This window comes from Phocoena sinus, chromosome 1, assembly GCF_008692025.1.
Source record: "Phocoena sinus isolate mPhoSin1 chromosome 1, mPhoSin1.pri, whole genome shotgun sequence".
Taxonomy (NCBI): Eukaryota; Metazoa; Chordata; class Mammalia; order Artiodactyla; family Phocoenidae; genus Phocoena; species Phocoena sinus.
In genome coordinates, this window is record NC_045763.1 from 37,334,447 (window position 1) to 37,351,903 (window position 17,457).

The 17,457-nt window shown below is 40.3% G+C and overlaps 1 protein-coding gene across 1 annotated transcript in view; it reads right to left on the reverse strand.

Annotated features, from left to right (window-relative positions):
* The window catches only part of ZSWIM5 (zinc finger SWIM-type containing 5), a 256,329-nt gene that overhangs the window by 60,734 nt on the left and 178,138 nt on the right, over positions 1-17,457 (reverse strand). Inside the window, exon 2 of the mRNA XM_032606638.1 lies at positions 2,483-2,839. Within this exon, the coding sequence (XP_032462529.1) occupies positions 2,483-2,839 (357 nt within the window). The remainder of the gene's footprint in view (positions 1-2,482; positions 2,840-17,457) is intronic.

Here is a 17,457-nt window from a genome sequence, read left to right on the forward strand (position 1 = left end):
CAGGGGACATGAGTTCGAGCCTTGGTCTGGGAAGATCCCACATGCCGTGGAGCAACTAAGCCCATGTGCCACAACTACTGAGACTGCACTCTAGAGCCCATGAGCCACAACTACTGAGTCCGTGTGCCACAACTACTGAAGCCCATGCGCCTAGAGCCCGTGCTCTACAACAAGAGAAGCCATCGCAATGAGAAGCCCACTCACCACAACAAAGAGTAGCCCCTGCTCACCGCAACTAGAGAAAGCCCACATGTAGCAACGAAGACCCAACACAACCAAAATTAAAAAAAAAAAAAAGCAGGTAGCTAGCAGTTTTAGAAATTTTATTCCTGCTTTTTAAAGTCTGTTTTGGTGAAGAGTAGGGCTTGAGAGAGAGGAGAGGGAAGATGTTCTAGGTGTTTATAGATTTAGCAGGGAACAGAAACAGGACTTCAAAGATCATCTCTATGCTAATAACTCCAAAATTCTGACTTTTGTCCTTAGCTCCAGATCCAATACCTAATTTTGTACCAGAAATCTTCACCTAAGTGTTCTACAAGCACCTCAAACTTAAACTGAATTCGTCTTCCTCCTAAATTTATCCCTCCCCTTACGTTCCCTAAGTGAATGGCAACATTATTGTCAAATCCAGCCATCGTAGCTGGACATTCTGGAACTGAGTTTTTTCTCATCTTCCTCTTCTTCACTCCCCACCCATCCTACACACCTGGATGTTGAATCCAGTCCACCTTGCCTCTAAGATATCTCCACTCCTCGCCCTCATCATTTTCAGTATCATTGCCTATATCAGCACTGGTTATTAGAAATATATTAAGAAAGACCTTGTGGAAAACTAGGGAACCTGGGGTAGAAAGCTAATATTAGTCTGGAATAAACACAGGTACAGAAGTAGTAGTTCCTGGGGAAGGTTGAGAATAACATCTCAAGTTCACTCTGGCAGCTTAGACTAATTTCAGACATATAATAAGATGCTGAGATGGGAGGTATAACGAGGAATAAAGATTGCTTCAGCACAGTGGTAAAGGGGAAAGAGGGTTGCTTTGGTGACAGTGGTGATGAACAAGGCAGGTGCAATACAGGCACTCAACCAAGGTGGTTAGTTCAAGAAAAAGGCAAGAGAGCTTGGATATAGGCAAAAATTCTGAGAAAGAGCTAGTGGGAATGATGCATGAAAGTAGGTCATAACCCAGCTGTGGTGTTACAGACCTGGAGCTGAACTCAGGTCCCTAAGAACTCTAAACTTAAGGAGGTCATAGAAATAGAACAGGCTCCCTATGTGGGATAAGAAGATATATATATATATATAGTTACTCTTTAACAGTATCTCTCAAATAGAGCTCAGTTACCATGTAAACACTACAACTTTGAGGATAAAACAACAGAAGATTATTTCGGCTAGTTAGCGAGAGTTCCTGGAAGCCTGTCTGACTATCCTTATTTCTGAGGAGTGGTGAGGCTGTGTGTAGGACTTGATTAGCTCTATTGGGCAACTGGGAAAAGCAGGCCCTTTGGCACATACTATAGTATTATACAGGCCATTCATCTGGCCTCACTGCCTTGTTCACACTAATACCAAAGTTTCTTCTAAAAATAGAGAGGTAGTATAGAGAAGCATTAAAAACCTGAGTTCTGAAATCAGGTGAGCCTAGGTTATAAATAATTTCCTTATTTATAAAATGGAAATGGTTATAATACCTACCTCACAGAGTAGTTTTGAAAACTAAATGAATTAACATATATAAACATGTATAAAATCTCTTGCATGATGCCTGGAACATAGTAGGACCTAACCAACAAAATGAAAAATTGGCTCATATAGCTCCTCTTCTCAAAATTCTTCAACGGTTTCCTGTGATTAAATATCTACAACCTGGCTTCATAATAAATGCAAGCATTTATTTCAGACTTAGCTGTCTTTTCTACTAGATTATAAGCTATTTGAAGGCAGGAACCATGTCTGTTTTATGCTCTCAACAATCAGCGCTACCACTTGCACAGTGTAGGTACTCAACATATCCTTGTTGAATGAGTAAGTGAACATAATATCTTTCTCCATTCATAAACCCTCCCATTATATAGCTCATAAACACAATGCTAGCAGATGCTCTTTGGAATAACCCTGATGCTATTCAGGTTCCTGAAATGTTAAGGAATTCTCATATCCATTTCAGTTCACTGAATGGCACTAACTTTTTATGCTTTCTCTCACTCCTGAATATCCCAGGCTCCTGGGGCAGGGATTGTAAGGACAAATGAAGTCCATAAACTAGATCAATATGTAACTCTAACATTCTCTGTCCTTTTTTGCCAAACCTTTATGAGGTGGACAATTGGATTGCTTTAAGAAACAGAGTTAATAAATAGTTTGGATAGAATGAACTGATTAAGGTTGAGTGATTACAATGGCAAATGTATCCCAATCTCTAAACATGCAATAAAGCAACAAAATATATTTTTAGCAACAAAAATGTTGTACAATTACCGTTTACTTGGTTGATTTCGGAGTTGGAGGATAGAATCTCATCTGCCAGCTTCTGTGCAGTAGGAAGAACTTCAGTGTGGTGTGCCGTGATTAAATACTGAATAAACTTTTGTAGCTGGTCCCTATTCATCTGGAAAAGGGTTTCTGAGATAGGAAGACGCAGTTTGACTTGGTCTGGTTTACGGATCCTGTAGAGTGAGAGCGCTACCACATGGGCACAGTAGAATATGTCTTTGTTCCCACAGCCACACGCCACTGAAGTGATTTTGCATCGATCAAAACTGATGGCAACTTTATAAGTCACTGCTGGTTCAGAAGTAGTGGCCGGCTCAGTTACTGTGCCACTGAGATGGAAGCCTAAGGAAACAAAAAAGACATGTTTAGAGATTCTGTAGTAAGAAACCTGAAGGTTTTCATTTTGCATTTAAATTCATAAATTCAGAAACTATTTGCTGAGTATCTCCTACATACACAGTAGGCTCTGTCAAAGGTCAATGAAACCCAGATATTGCTTTTTTTAAAAAAAAATATCTATCTATCTATCTGTTTTGGCTGCGCCGGGTCTTAGTTGAGGCATGCGGGCTCTTAGTTGCGGCTTGCAGTCTTCTTAGTTGCAGCATGTGGACTCTTGGCGGCAGGCACGTGGGATCTAGTTCCGCGACCGGGGATCGGACCCGGGCCCCCTGCATTGGAAGTGCGGAGTCTTACCCACTTGACCACCAGGTAAGTCCCCCCAGGTATTGCTCTTAAGAAACACACAATCTAGAAAAAGAGTCTTTACCCTGGAGTCCATGAACCTCCAGAACTAATAAGAAAACTTTTGTTTGTACATATGTACATTCTTCTGGGAGTACATTTCATACCTTTTATCATAGTCTCAAAAAGATTATTCAAGAACCTTGAATAAGTTAAGAACCTCGGTAGTAGATTTTGAGCTCTTTGTGGCCAAAGACAAGTCTACAAATAATGTCAGTACAATCTAGAGTAAGGTGAGCATTATAAATGAGAGAAATCAAAAGAATGCCACAAGGAAAGACAAGGAAGATAAGGGCAACATTTCTTCCTCAGAACAAACACTTCCAAAATGGTAACCACGTGGAATACTTAAAAGGCAAGAAGCCTCATAAGACGTAGAAAGCAGAGAGCTTGGTACAATGAGACTATGCAGTGTTAACCTCCACTCACTAGCACACAGCACCAATAATTTTGAAATGTAGAGAGAATACATTTTTTTTTTTTTTTTTTTTGTTTGTTTGTTTTTTGGTTTTTTTGTGGTACGCGGGCCTCCCACCACTGTGGCCTCTCCCGTTGCGGAGCACAGGCTCCGGACTTGCAGGCTCAGCGGCCATGGCTCACGGGCCCAGCCGCTCCACAGCATGTGGGATCTTCCCAGACCGGGGCACGAACCCGTGTCCCCTGCATCGGCAGGCAAACTCCCAACCACTGCGCCACCAGGGAAGCCCAAGAGAATACATTTTTAAGTTACAACTAAACTGAAAAAAGTTAAATCCAATAGAAAATTCATTCTATAATAACTTTATTCTTTAAATATGATTCTTCTTTGACAAAATATGTATTCAAACAATCATTCAACAAAAGTTTAATAAGACTTTAAGTAACAAACTTTTTTTTTTTTTTTTTTACAGTACACGGGCCTCTCACTGTTGCGGCCTCTCCCGTTGCGGGGCACAGGCTCCGGAGGCGCAGGCCCAGCGGCCATGGCTCACGGGCCCAGCCGCTCCGCGGCATGTGGGATCCTCCCCAACCGGGGCACGAACCCACGTCCCCTGCATCGGCAGGCGGACTCTCAAGCACTGCGCCACCAGGGAAGGCCCAGTAACAAACTTTTTTTTAAGTATCCCTGTTAGCCTAGGGATGCTAACACGAAAAGGAGAGGAATATCAAATATTTGTGAAGCACCTATTATGTAGCAGAACTGTGTTGGGTGCATTTAATAATTTGTCATAACAACCTTATGAAGTTGGTATTATTTTCCTTATTTTAAAGGTATGTAAACTGAGGCTCAGAGGTGAAGGAATTTGCCCAAGGGCCCTCAGCTGGAAAGTGATAGACCTAGGATTTGGAGTCAGGTCTGACTGACTCCAAAGTTTATTTTCTTTTATTTATACTACACTACCTCTGAAAATGCCATGACAAAGTCCTTATTCTCAAAAACCACAGACAAATAAATGATTACAATATAATATACCAAATGGTATAGTAGAGACAGGAACAAAGGTGAAGCTAATTTCATAGATTTTCTTGTTTTACTGCACTCCACACTGTGAATAGGAAAGCAATTTAAAATAATCTTATATTTGCTGGAGAAATATTTGCCAAATAATAAAAGGTGCATATGTTAGTTTCAGAGCTACCATCGTGACCTGGCGGAATTAAAAAATGAGGAGAAAAAACATTCCAAAGTTCAAGTTTCAGATAATTATGGCTAATTAAAGTAAGAATAAGTCCTAAACTTATAAGCATACCCATAAAATCTAGCAAAATTAACATTACTAAAGGCATATTTAGGTCCAATCCAAAGAAAGGTGCACATTACTGAAAAAGTTAATATTAATTTCCAGAGTAAGAAAAATATCAAAATTAATTTGCTAACTTCATAGCTTTCAGGTATATTAACTTCACAGAGGCTTTTTCTCAGTTAAACTTAGTTGCAGATTTAAAAATACTGATTGTCATTTGTTCAAAGCAAAGTAGAAAAGTTATACTCAAATGTGATTAAGTATGGCTAAAGACTGCCTTCACTTTAGAACTAAGGAAGAGAACCTTCTGCAGAGTTGAGAAGTAACTCTTCTCCAGATTTCTATCCCCTGGACATAGCCAGTAGAATAACACAACAGAGAGCATATTACACTACGAATTAGGCAGCCACGATCTGTTATTTACTATGTAGTTTTGGGCGACTGACTCACTTTACAATTTTGAGCCTAAGCTTCCTCCTTAATAAGGTGGGGATAATAATCCTTGCTCTGCCTAGCTCTTAAAAGTGCTTTGTCAAACTGTAAATGTCCTACAGATTTATTATTCATGCTTTTATGCAGTTTTTGTTAATGGGTCTTCATGTCAAGGGCATGAGACAACTTCCCCAGTGGCCAAGTTTCACAGTGGTTGAAAATCAGGGGCTAAGAAAGTACATTTTTTATTTCCCTCAGGCCCTCAGGAGTATTTAGTATATTCTTGAGAAATGACTTAAGTCCTGATGAAAAGAGACCCAATAGAAGGACTACTTTATTTTTTTACTTTTATTTTAAATTAATTAATTAATTTTTGGCTGTGTTGGGTCTTCCGTTGCTGCGCACAGGCTTTCTCTAGTTGTGGTGAGCCGGAGGCTATTCTTCGTTGTGATGTGTGGGCTTCTCATTGCAGTGGCTTCTCTTGTTGTGGAGCACGGGCTCTAGGAGCACAGGCTTCAGTCGTTGTGGCACGCGGGCTCAGTAGTTGTGGCTCACGGTCTCTAGAGTGCAGGTTCTGTAGTCGTGGTGCATGGACTTAGTTGCTCCGTGGCATGTGGGAGCTTCCCAGACCAGGGCTAGAATCCACATCCCCTGCACTGGCAGGCGGATTCCTAACCACTGCGCAACCAGGGAAGTCCCTAGAAGAACTACTTTAAAATTTCAAATAAGATAATGATGCCAGTGTGGGAAAACGTTAGGTTCCAAGCCTTTGAATCTAAAAGTTGAGTATAAACATTTCTACTTGTTTGGGGGCACTTGGCCTGTAGCACAGTCTCTGAACCCAATTCTGTCATTCCTTTCCTGCATGAAAATGAATAAGAATATTGGTTAGAGTTGGGACAGAAACTATGGGTATCTTATTAAGATGTAAGCCACATGAGGGCTTTCTCTGTATACTGCTTACTGTGAAAAAGCAAAATCACTATGGCTGCACTATGAAAAACAGATCAGGGCTTCACTGGTGGAGCAGTGGTTGAGAATCTGCCTGCCAATGCAGGGGACACAGGTTCGAGCCCTGGTCTGGGAAGATCCTACATGCCGCGGAGCAACTGGGCCTGTGAGCCACAACTACTGAGCCTGCACGTCTGGAGCCTGTCCTCCACAAGAGAGGCTGCGACAGTGAGAGGCCCGCGCACCGTGATGAAGAGTGGCCCCCGCTCACTGCAACTAGAGAAAGCCCTCACACAGAAACGAAGACCCAACACAGGCAAAAATAAATAAATAAATAAATTTATGGGAAAAAACCAAACAAAAAACAGATTGGACCTCGGCCTCCATATTTTTAAGATGAGAGGCTGGCCTAGAAGACCTCCAAGGTTCTATCTAGCACAGATATATTATGATTTCATAGTAAATATCACTAAATCTTATTATCTTTTCTAGAACCAGGGTACTTTTGGGATTTAAAGAGTATATAATAATAGCTAACCTTTATGAGTGCCTCCTATGTGTTCGGCTCTGTTCTAAGTACTTTACATGCATTAACTCATTAAATTTTCACAATTTTTATGAATTTGATAGTAGGTATAATGGTAAGCTTTATGTGTCAATTTGACTAGGCTACAGAACCCAGTTATTCAATCAAATACTAATTAATCTGGGTGTTGCTGTGGAGGTGTTTTGTAGATGTGATTAACATCTACAATCAGCTGACTTTAACTAAAGGAAATTATCCTTAATAATGTGGGTGGGTCTTGTTCAATCAGCTGAAAGGCCTTATAGGCAAAACTGAGGTTTCTCTGTGAAAGAAGAAATTTTGCCTTAAGACTATAGCATCAGATTCTGACCAAGAATTTCCAGCCTGATGGCCTGGAAATGTATACTATATACGTATATACAGTTATCTCCTACTGATTCTGTTTCTCTGGAAAACCCTGACTGGTTACTATTATTATTCCCATTTTATGTATGAGGAAACAAGCACAGAGAGGTTAAGTAACTTGCTCAAGGTCATTCTGCTAGTAAGTGGCAAAGCCAAGATACACAGCCAGCAGTCTGGCTCAAAAGCCCATACTCTGAACTATTACATTATACTGTCTCTGTATAATACTGTGTTGTATGGCAATCAATACCACATTTATATAAACTGTAAAACAACTATAAAACTAGAAACAGGGGCTTCCCTGGTGGCGCAGTGGTTGAGAGTCCGCCTGCCGATGCAGGGGACATGGGTTCGTGCCCCGGTCCGGGAAGATCCCACGTGCCGCGGAGCAGCTGGGCCCGTGAGCCATGGCCGCTGGGCCTGCGCGTCTGGAGCCTGTGCTCCGCAACGGGAGAGGCCACAACAGTGAGAGGCCCACGTACCACAAAATAAATAGATAAATAAAAAAAAAAAAAAAAAAAAAAAAAAAAAAACTAGAAACATTATTAGAAAATAACTTCTATGTTTACTGAAATTCTACAATTTCAATTTCAATTTTTATAGCATTGGTAATGGTTTGAACTTCTAGCTTAATCTGGAATTAGAGACAAAATGTTGAATATCAATTTAGATTCCATCTGTCTCCACAGCAGGTCAATGTTAAAACAACTGAGAAACTTTCTGAAAAATATTTTTCAAAAGTTAGTTAGACATGGCTCCCTAGGGGCTTTGATTAAGGTCCATGATGCTCTTGGGATCATGTTCATTTGAGTTAGGTAAATCTTTGGGCTCCACCAGCTGTATTAACAGCGGTATAGCTCATGCTCCAGGCCTAAGCCCATTTGAAAGGCAGAAGGTTCTGGGTGGCTCCGTGGAAGTTTCCTTGCTGGGAGTTCCTTTTTCCCTTATTATAACCTAGTAACACTTTTTTCAAGATTAATTACTCCTGAGAATAAAGCTACATAGAGGTTCAATGTAGTATTTCTTTCCCATTGCAAACCTAACTGCCATCAATAATCTGCTGATTTAAGCAAACATGTAGAAGCCTAATTTTAAAAAATTTCTGGCAAGAGTAAGACGCGGAGATCACCTTCCTCCCCACAGATACACCAAAAATACATCTACACGTGGAACAACTCCTACAGAACACCTACTGAACGCTGGCAAAAGACCTCAGACCTCCCAAAAGGCAAGAAACCCCGCAAGTACCTGGGTAGGGAAAAAGAAAAAAGAATAAACAGAGACAAAAGGATAGGGACAGGACCTGCACCAGTGGGAGGGAGCTGTGAAGGAGGAAAGGTTTCCACACACTAAGAAGCCCCTTCGTGGGCGGAGACTGCGGGTGGTGGAGGGGGAATGCTTCGGAGCCGCGGAGGAGAGCACAGCAACAGCGGTGCGGGGGACAAAGCGGAGAGATTCCCGCACAGAGGATCGGTGCCGACCGTAACTCACCAGCCCCCAAGAGGCTTCTCTGCTCCCCCGCCGGGGTGGGCGGGGCTGGGAGCTGAGGCTCGGGCTTCAGTCGGAGCGCAGGGAGAGGACTGGGGTTGGCGGCGTGAGCACTGCCTGCAGGGGGTTAGTGCGCCACAGCTAGCCGGGAGGGAGTCCGGGGAAAAGTCCGGACCTACCGAAGAGGCAAGAGACTTTTTCTTCCCTCTGTTTCCTGGTGCGCGAGGAGAGGGGATTAAGAACGCTGCTTAAAGGAGCTCCAGAGAAGGGCGTGAGCCACGGCTAACAGCGCGGACCCCAGAGACGGGCTTGAGATGCTAAGGCTGCTGCTGCCACCACCAAGAAGCCTGTGTGCGAGCACAGGTCACTATCCACACCCCCTTCCGGGGAACCTGTGCAGCCCGCCACTGCCAGGGTCCCGTGATCCAGGGACAACTCCCCCGGGAGAACGCATGGCGCACCTCAGGCTGGTGCAACATCATGCCGGCCTCTGCTGCGGCACGCTCGCCCCGCACTCCGTGCCCCTCCCTCCCCCAGGCCTGAGTGAGCCAGAGCCCCTGAATCAGCGGCTCCTTTAACCCCTTCCTGTCTGAGCGAAGAACAGACGCCCTCCAGCGACCTACACGCAGAGGCAGGGCCAAATCCAAAACTGAGCCCCTGGGAGCTGTGAGAACAAAGAAGAGAAAGGGAAATTTCTCCCAGCAGCCTCAGAAGCAGCGGATTAAAGCTCTACAATCAACTTGATGTACCCTGCATCTGTGGAATACATGAATAGACAACGAACCATCCCAAATTAAGGAGGTGGACTTTGAGAGCAAGATTTATGATTTTTTCCCCTTTTCCTCCTTTTGTGAGTGTGTATGTGCATGCTTCTGTGTGAGATTTTGTCTGTATACCTTTGCTTCCACCATTTGTCCGAGGGTTCTATCCGTCTGTTTTTTAAAAAATATTTTTCTTAATAATTACTTTTTATTTTAATAACTTTATTTTATTTTAATCTTCTTTCTTTCTTTCCTTCCTTCCCTCCTTTAGACAACAAATCATCCCAAATTGAGGAGGTGGACTTCGAGAGCAAGATTTATGATTTTTTCCCCTTTTCCTCTTTTTGTGAGTGTGTATGTGTATGCTTCTGTGTGAGATTTTGTCTGTATAGCTTTGCTTCCACCATTTGCCCCAGGGTTTTCTATCCATCCGTTTTTTGTTTTTTTTTTTTTTTTTGGTTTTTTTCTCTTAATAATTATTTTTTTATTTTAATGACTTTATTATATTTTATCTTTATTTTATTTTACTTTAATCTTCTTTCTTTCTTTTTTTCTTTCCTTCCCTCCTTCCTTCCATCCTCTCTCCCTCCCTCCCTCCTTTCTTTCTTTCTTCCTACTTCTACTTTCTTTCTACTTTTTCCTTTTCCTTCTGAGCCGTGTGGATGAAAGGCTCTTGGTGCTGCAGCCAGGAGTTAGTGCTGTACCTCTGAGGTGGGAGAGCCAACTTCAGGACACTGGTCCACAAGACACCTCCCAGCTCCACATAATATCAAATGGCGAAAATCTCCCAGAGACCTCCATCTCAACACAAGTACTCAGCTTCACTCAACGACCAGCAAGCTACAGTGCTGGACATCCAATGCCAAACAACTAGCAAGACAGGAACACAACCCCATCCATTAGCACAGAGGCTGCCCCAAATCATAATAAGTCCACAGACACCCCAAACACACCACCAGACGTGGACCTGCCCACCAGAAAGACAAGATCCAGCCTCATCCACCGGAACACAGGCACTAGTCCCCTCCACCAGGAAGCCTACACAACCCACTGAACCAACCTTAGCCACTGGGGACAGACACCAAAAACAACAGGAACTACGAACCTGCAGCCTGCAAAAAGGAGAACCCAAACACAGGAAGATAAGCAAAATGAGAAGACAGAAAAACACACAGCAGATGAAGGAGCAAGGTAAAAACCCACCAGACCTAACAAATGAAGATGAAATAGGCAGTCTACCTGAAAAAAATTCAGAATAATGATAGTAAACATGATCCAAAATCTTGGAAATAGAATAGACAAAATGCAAGAAACATTTAACAAGGACCTAGAAGAACTAAAAATGAAACAAATAATGATGAACAACACAATAAATGAAATGAAAAATACTCTAGATGGGATCAATAGCAGAATACCTGAGGCAGAAGAACGGATAAGTGACCAGGAAGATAAAATAGTGGAAATAACTACTGCAGAGAAGAATAAAGAAAAAAGAATGAAAAGAACTGAGGATAGTCTCCGAGACCTCTGGGACAACATTAAACGCACCAACATTCGAATTATAGGGGTTCCAGAAGAAGAAGAGAAAAAGGAATGGACTGAGAAAATATTTGAAGAGATTATAGTTGAAAACTTCCCTAATATGGGAAAGGAAATAGTTAATCAAGTCCAGGAAGCACAGAGAGTCACATACAGGATAAATCCAAGGAGAAATACGCCAAGACATATTAATCAAACTGTCAAAAATTAAATACAAAGAAAACATATTAAAAGCAGCAAGGGAAAAACAACAAATAACACACAAGGGAATCCCCATAAGGTTAACAGCTGACCTTTCAGCAGAAACTCTGCAAGCCAGAAGGGACTGGCAGGACATATTTAAAGTGATGAAGGAGAAAAACCTGCAAAGAAGATTACTCTACCCAGCAAGGATGTCATTCAGATTTGATGGAGAAATTAAAACCTTTACAGACAAGCAAAAGCTAAGAGAATTCACCACCACCAAACCAGCTTTACAACAAATGCTAAAGGAAATTCTCTAGGCAAGAAACATAAGAGAAGGAAAAGACCTACAATAATGAACCCCAAACAATTAAGAAAATGGGAATAGAAACATACATATCAATAATTATCTTAAATGTAAATGGACTAAATTCTCCCACCAAAAGACACAGATTGGCTGAATGGATACAAAACCAAGACCCATATATTTGCTGTCTACAAGAGACCCACCTCAGACTTAGAGACACATACAGACTGAAAGTAAGGGGATGGAAAAAGATATTTCATGCAAATGGAAACCAAAAGAAAGCTGGAGTAGCAATTCTCATATCAGACAAAATAGACTTTAAAATAAAGACTATTAGAAGAGACAAAGGACACTACATAATGATCAAGGGATCGATCCAAGAAGAAGATAAAACAATTATAAATATTTATGCACCCAACATAGGAGTACCTCAATACATAAAACAAATGCTAACAGCCATAAAAGGGGAAATCAACAGTAACACATTCAGAGTAGGGGACTTTAACACCCCACTTTCACCAATGGACAGATCATCCAAAATGAAAATAAATAAGGAAACACAAGCTTTAAATGATACATTAAACAAGATGGACTTAATTGATATGTATAGGACATTCTATCCAAAAAAACCCAGAATACACATTTTTCTCTAGTGCTCATGGAACATTCTCCAGGATAGATCATATCTTGGGTCACAAACCAAGCCTTGGTAAATTTAAGAAAATTGAAATTGTATCAAGTATCTTTTCTGCCCACAACGTTATGAGACTAGATATCAATTACAGGAAAAGATCTGTAAAAAATACAAACACATGGAGGCTAAACAATACACTACTTAATAACGAAGTGATCACTGAAGATATCAGAGAGGAAATAAAAAAATACCTATAAACAAATGACAATGGAGACACGACAACCCAAAATCTATGGGATGCAGCAAAAGCAGTTCTAAGAGGGAAGTTTATAGCAATACAATCCTACCTTAAGAAACAGGAAACATCTCGAATAAACAACCTAAACTTGCACCTAAAGCAATTAGATAAATAAGAACAAAAAACCCCCAAAGTTAGCAGAAGGAAAGAAATCATAAAAATCAGATCAGAAATAAATGAAAAAGAAATGAAGGAAACTATAGCAAAGATCAATAAAACTAAAAGCTGGTTCTTTGAGAAGATAAACAAAATTGATAAACCACTAGCCAGACTCATCAAGAAAAAAAGGGAGAAGACTCAAATCAATAGAATTAGAAATGAAAAAGGAGAAGTAACAACTGACACTACAGGAATACAAAAGATCATGAGAGATTACTACAAGCAACTCTATGACAATAAAATGGACAACCTGGAAGAAATGGACAAATTCTTACAAAGGCACAACCTGCCAAGACTGAATCAGGAAGAAATAGAAAATATGAACAGACCAATCACAAGCACTGAAATTGAACCTGTGATTAAAAGTCTTCCAACAAACAAAAGCCCAGGACCAGATGGCTTCACAGGCGAATTCTATCAAACATTTAGAGAAGAGCTAACACCTATCCTTCTCAAACTCTTCCAAAATATAGCAGAGGGAGGAACACTCCCAAACTCCTTCTATGAGGCCACCATCACCCTGATACCAAAACCAGACAAGGATGTCACAAAGAAACAAAACTATAGGCCAATATCACTGATGAACATAGATGCAAAAATCCTCAACAAAATACTAGCAAACAGAATCCAACAGCACATTAAACGGATCATACACCATGATCAAGTGGGGTTTATTCCAGGAATGCAAGGATTCTTCAATATATGCAAATCAATCAACGTGATACACCATATTAACAAATTGAAGGAGAAAAACCATATGATTATCTCAATAGATGCAGAGAAAGCTTTTGACAAAATTCAACACCCATTTATGATAAAAACCCTGCAGAAAGTAGGCACAGAGGGAACTTTCCTCAACATAATAAAGGCCATATATGTCAAACCCAGAGCCAACATCGTCCTCAATGGTGAAAAACTGAAAGCATTTCCACTAAGATCAGGAACAAGACAAGGTTGCCCACTCTCACCACTCTTATTCAACAGAGTTTTGGAAGTTTTAGCCACAGCAATCAGAGAAGAAAAGGAAATAAAAGGAATCCAAATCGGAAAAGAAGAAGTAAAGCTGTCACTATTTGCAGATGACATGATACTATACATAGAGAATCCTAAAGATGCTACCAGAAAACTACTAGAGCTAATCAATGAATTTGGTAAAGTAGCAGGATTCAAAATTAATGCACAGAAATCTCAGGCATTCCTATACACTAATGATGAAAAATCTGAAAGTGAAATCAAGAAAACACTCCCATTTACCATTGCAACAAAAAGAATAAAATACCTAGGAATAAACCTACCTAAGGAGACGAAAGACCTGTATGCAGAAAATTATAAGACACTAATGAAAGAAATTAAAGATGATACAAAAAGATGGAGAGATATACCATGTTCTTGGATTGGAAGAATAAATATTGTGAAAATGACTCTACTACCCAAAGCAATCTACAGATTCAATGCAATCCCTATCAAACTGCCACTGGCATTTTTCACAGAACTAGAACAAAAAATTTCACAATTTGTATGGCAACATAAAAGACCCCAAATAGCCAATGCAATCTTGAGAACGAAAAACGGAGCTGGAGGAATCAGGCTCCCTGACTTCAGACTATACTACAAAGCTACAGTAATCAAGACAGTATGGTACTGGCACAAAAATAGAAAGATCAATGGAACAGGATAGAAAGCCCAGAGATAAACCCACGCACATATGGCAACCTTATCTTTGATAAAGAAGGCAGGAATCTACAGTGGAGAAAGGACAGCCTCTTCAATAAGTGGTGCTGGGAAAACTGGACAGGTACATGTAAAAGTATGAGATTAGATCACTCCCTAACACCATACACACAAACAAGCTCAAAATGGATTAAAGACCTAAATATAAGGCCAGAAACTATCAAACTCTTAGAGGAAAACAAAGGCAGGACACTCTATGACATAAATCACAGCAAGATCCTTTTTGACCCACCTCCTAGAGAAATGGAAATAAAACCAAAAATAAACAAATGGGACCTAATGAAACTTAAAAGCTTTTGCACAGCAAAGGACACCATAAAGAAGACCAAAAGACAACCCTCAGAATGGGAGAAAATATTTGCAAATGAAGCAACTGACAAAGGATTAATCTCCAAAATTTATAAGCAGCTCATGCAGCTTAATAACAAAAAAACAACAACCCACTCCAAAAATGGGCAGAAGACCTAAATAGACATTTCTCCAAAGAAGATATACAGATTGCCAACAAACACATGAAAGAATGCTCAACATCACTAATCATTAGAGAAATGCAAATCAAAACTACAATGAGATATCATCTCACACCAGTCAGAATGGCCATCATCTAAAAATCTAGAAACAATAAATGCTGGAGAGGGTGTGGAGAAAAGGGAACCTTCTTGCACTGTTGGTGGGAATGTGAATTGATACAGCCACTATGGAGAACAGTATGGAGGTTCCTTAAAAAACCACAAATAGAACCACCATATGACCCAGCAATCCCACTACTGGGCATATACCCTGAGAAAACAATAATTCAAAAAGAGTCATGTACCAAAATATTCATTGCAGCTCTATTTACAATAGCCCGGAGATGGAAACAACCTAAGTGTCCATCATCGGATGAATGGATAAAGAAGATGTGGCACATATATACAATGGAATATTACTCAGCCATAAAAAGAAATGAAATTGAGTTATTTGTAGTGAGGTGGATGGACCTAGAGTCTGTCATACAGAGTGAAGTAAGTCAGAAAGAGAGAGACAAATACCGTATGTTAACACATATATATGGAATTTAAGAAAAAAAAAATGTCATGAAGAACCTAGGGGTAAAACAGGAATAAAGACACAGACCTACTTGAGAATGGACTTGAGGATATGCGGGGGGGAGGGTACGCTGTGACAAAGTGAGAGAGAGGCATGGATATATATACACTACCAAACGTACGGTAGATAGCTAGTGGGATGCAACCGCATAGCACAGGGAGATCAGCCTGGTGCTTTGTGGCCGCCTGGAGGGGTGGGATAGGGAGGGTGGGAGGGAGGGAGATGCAAGAGGGAAGAGATATGGGAACATATGTGTATATATAACTGATTCATTTTGTTGTAAAGCAGAAACTAACACACCATTGTAAAGCAATTATACTCCAATAAAGATGTTAAAAAAAAAGAAACATTGCATAATATAAAAAATAAATAAATAATAAAAAATTTCTATTGAATCAGCATGTATTTATTGAATATCCACTGTGTGCTCTTTTTACCTTTTAACTCTTTTATTTGGAGATTTTCATACAAAGAAGTAGAGGGAACGCTGTATAATGAGTCCTCTACATCCATCACTCAGCTTCAACAATTATCAATACAAAGATAAACTTGTTTAACCTTTACCCTCTCCCAGCTCCTTCCCTGTCCGCCTCAATTAATTATATTGTAGTAAATCCCATAAATATCCTTTCATCAGTAAATACCTCGGTATACATTTCTAAAAGACAAGAACTTATTTTTTTTGTGTGTGCCACCTCATGCAGCATGTGGGATCTTAGTTCCCCAACCAGGGATCAAAAACCTGCTACCCCTGCATTGAAAGCACAGAGTCTTAACCACTGGACCACCAGGGAAGTCCCACAAGAACTAAAAATTAATAATTCCTTAATATCAAATATCCAGTATTCAGATTTCCACAACTGACTTCAAAAACAAAACAGGACAAAAAACAGGAAAAGTTTGTTCAAATCAGAATACAAATAAGGTCCAGATATTACACTTGGTTGATAATGTCTCTTAAGCTACAAGTTCCTTCTCCTTCCTCTTCCCCTTCAATTATTTACTGAAAAATAATAGTTAGCTCTAGAGAGACTTGACCAGATTCAGAGTTTTGGTAAAATTACTTCACAGGTTGTGTTGCATACTTTCTAATACATCACATCAGGAGACACATCATGCCCGATGATCTTTCTTCCTGTGCTGTTAGAATTCAGCACTGGGTTCAGGTGTTGTTAGCCTGCTCCATCCATTATAAAGTTCCTCATCAACTTTTCATCTAACAGTTTTAGTAGTCATTGATGATCACTGCCTTGATCTATTGATATTATTTCACTTGGGTGGCTTTACTTTAAAAAAGAAATTTGGCTCTCTCGCATTCTCTGACTCTTAACACCCTAAACTGTAAAATAAGGAAAAAAACATAAAATGGCTAGCTCAGTGCCTGGAACATGGTGGGCTTTTAACAAAAAAAGTGACAGAAACAACCACAAAAATTGCTTAGAACTCATGGGAAAAACAACTACTTTATAGACAAAGTTTTCCTGAATATCAGCTTTGTGATGATCCTTCATTCACATTTTCTTAAAATATAAAAAGAAAACACATATATTGTGAAATCATCCTGCTTATCAAAATGCCCAAATCATCCTGCTTATCAAAATGCCCCAAAGACTTTAAAACAGTCTCTTTTTATCATTTGTAAGTCTTGAAATGATTAAGATAATGGATGGACTGGTGGGAGAGGGAGTAGTCAGGCACATAGGGAAGCAACATGTGCTTGCTTCACTAGTGGCTCCCGTAGGCCGTAAAGGTCAAATGCCCATATTTCCTTCTTCCTTACAGCATGTCTTTTGGTGCAAAGCAGTCAGGGATGGTGGGTCTAGTAGAGACCTGGCTTTTTGAAGAAACAGTCAGTCAATCAGGTAGCTGCTCCCCTTGTGGCTCTATCAACTTCATACACAGGGGGAAAAAAAACCTCAAGTGCTTTAACACTGAGTGAGCCCTGAATGCACCATATACTTTCAAGGAGTTCCTGTTTAGTTTTGCAAGCAC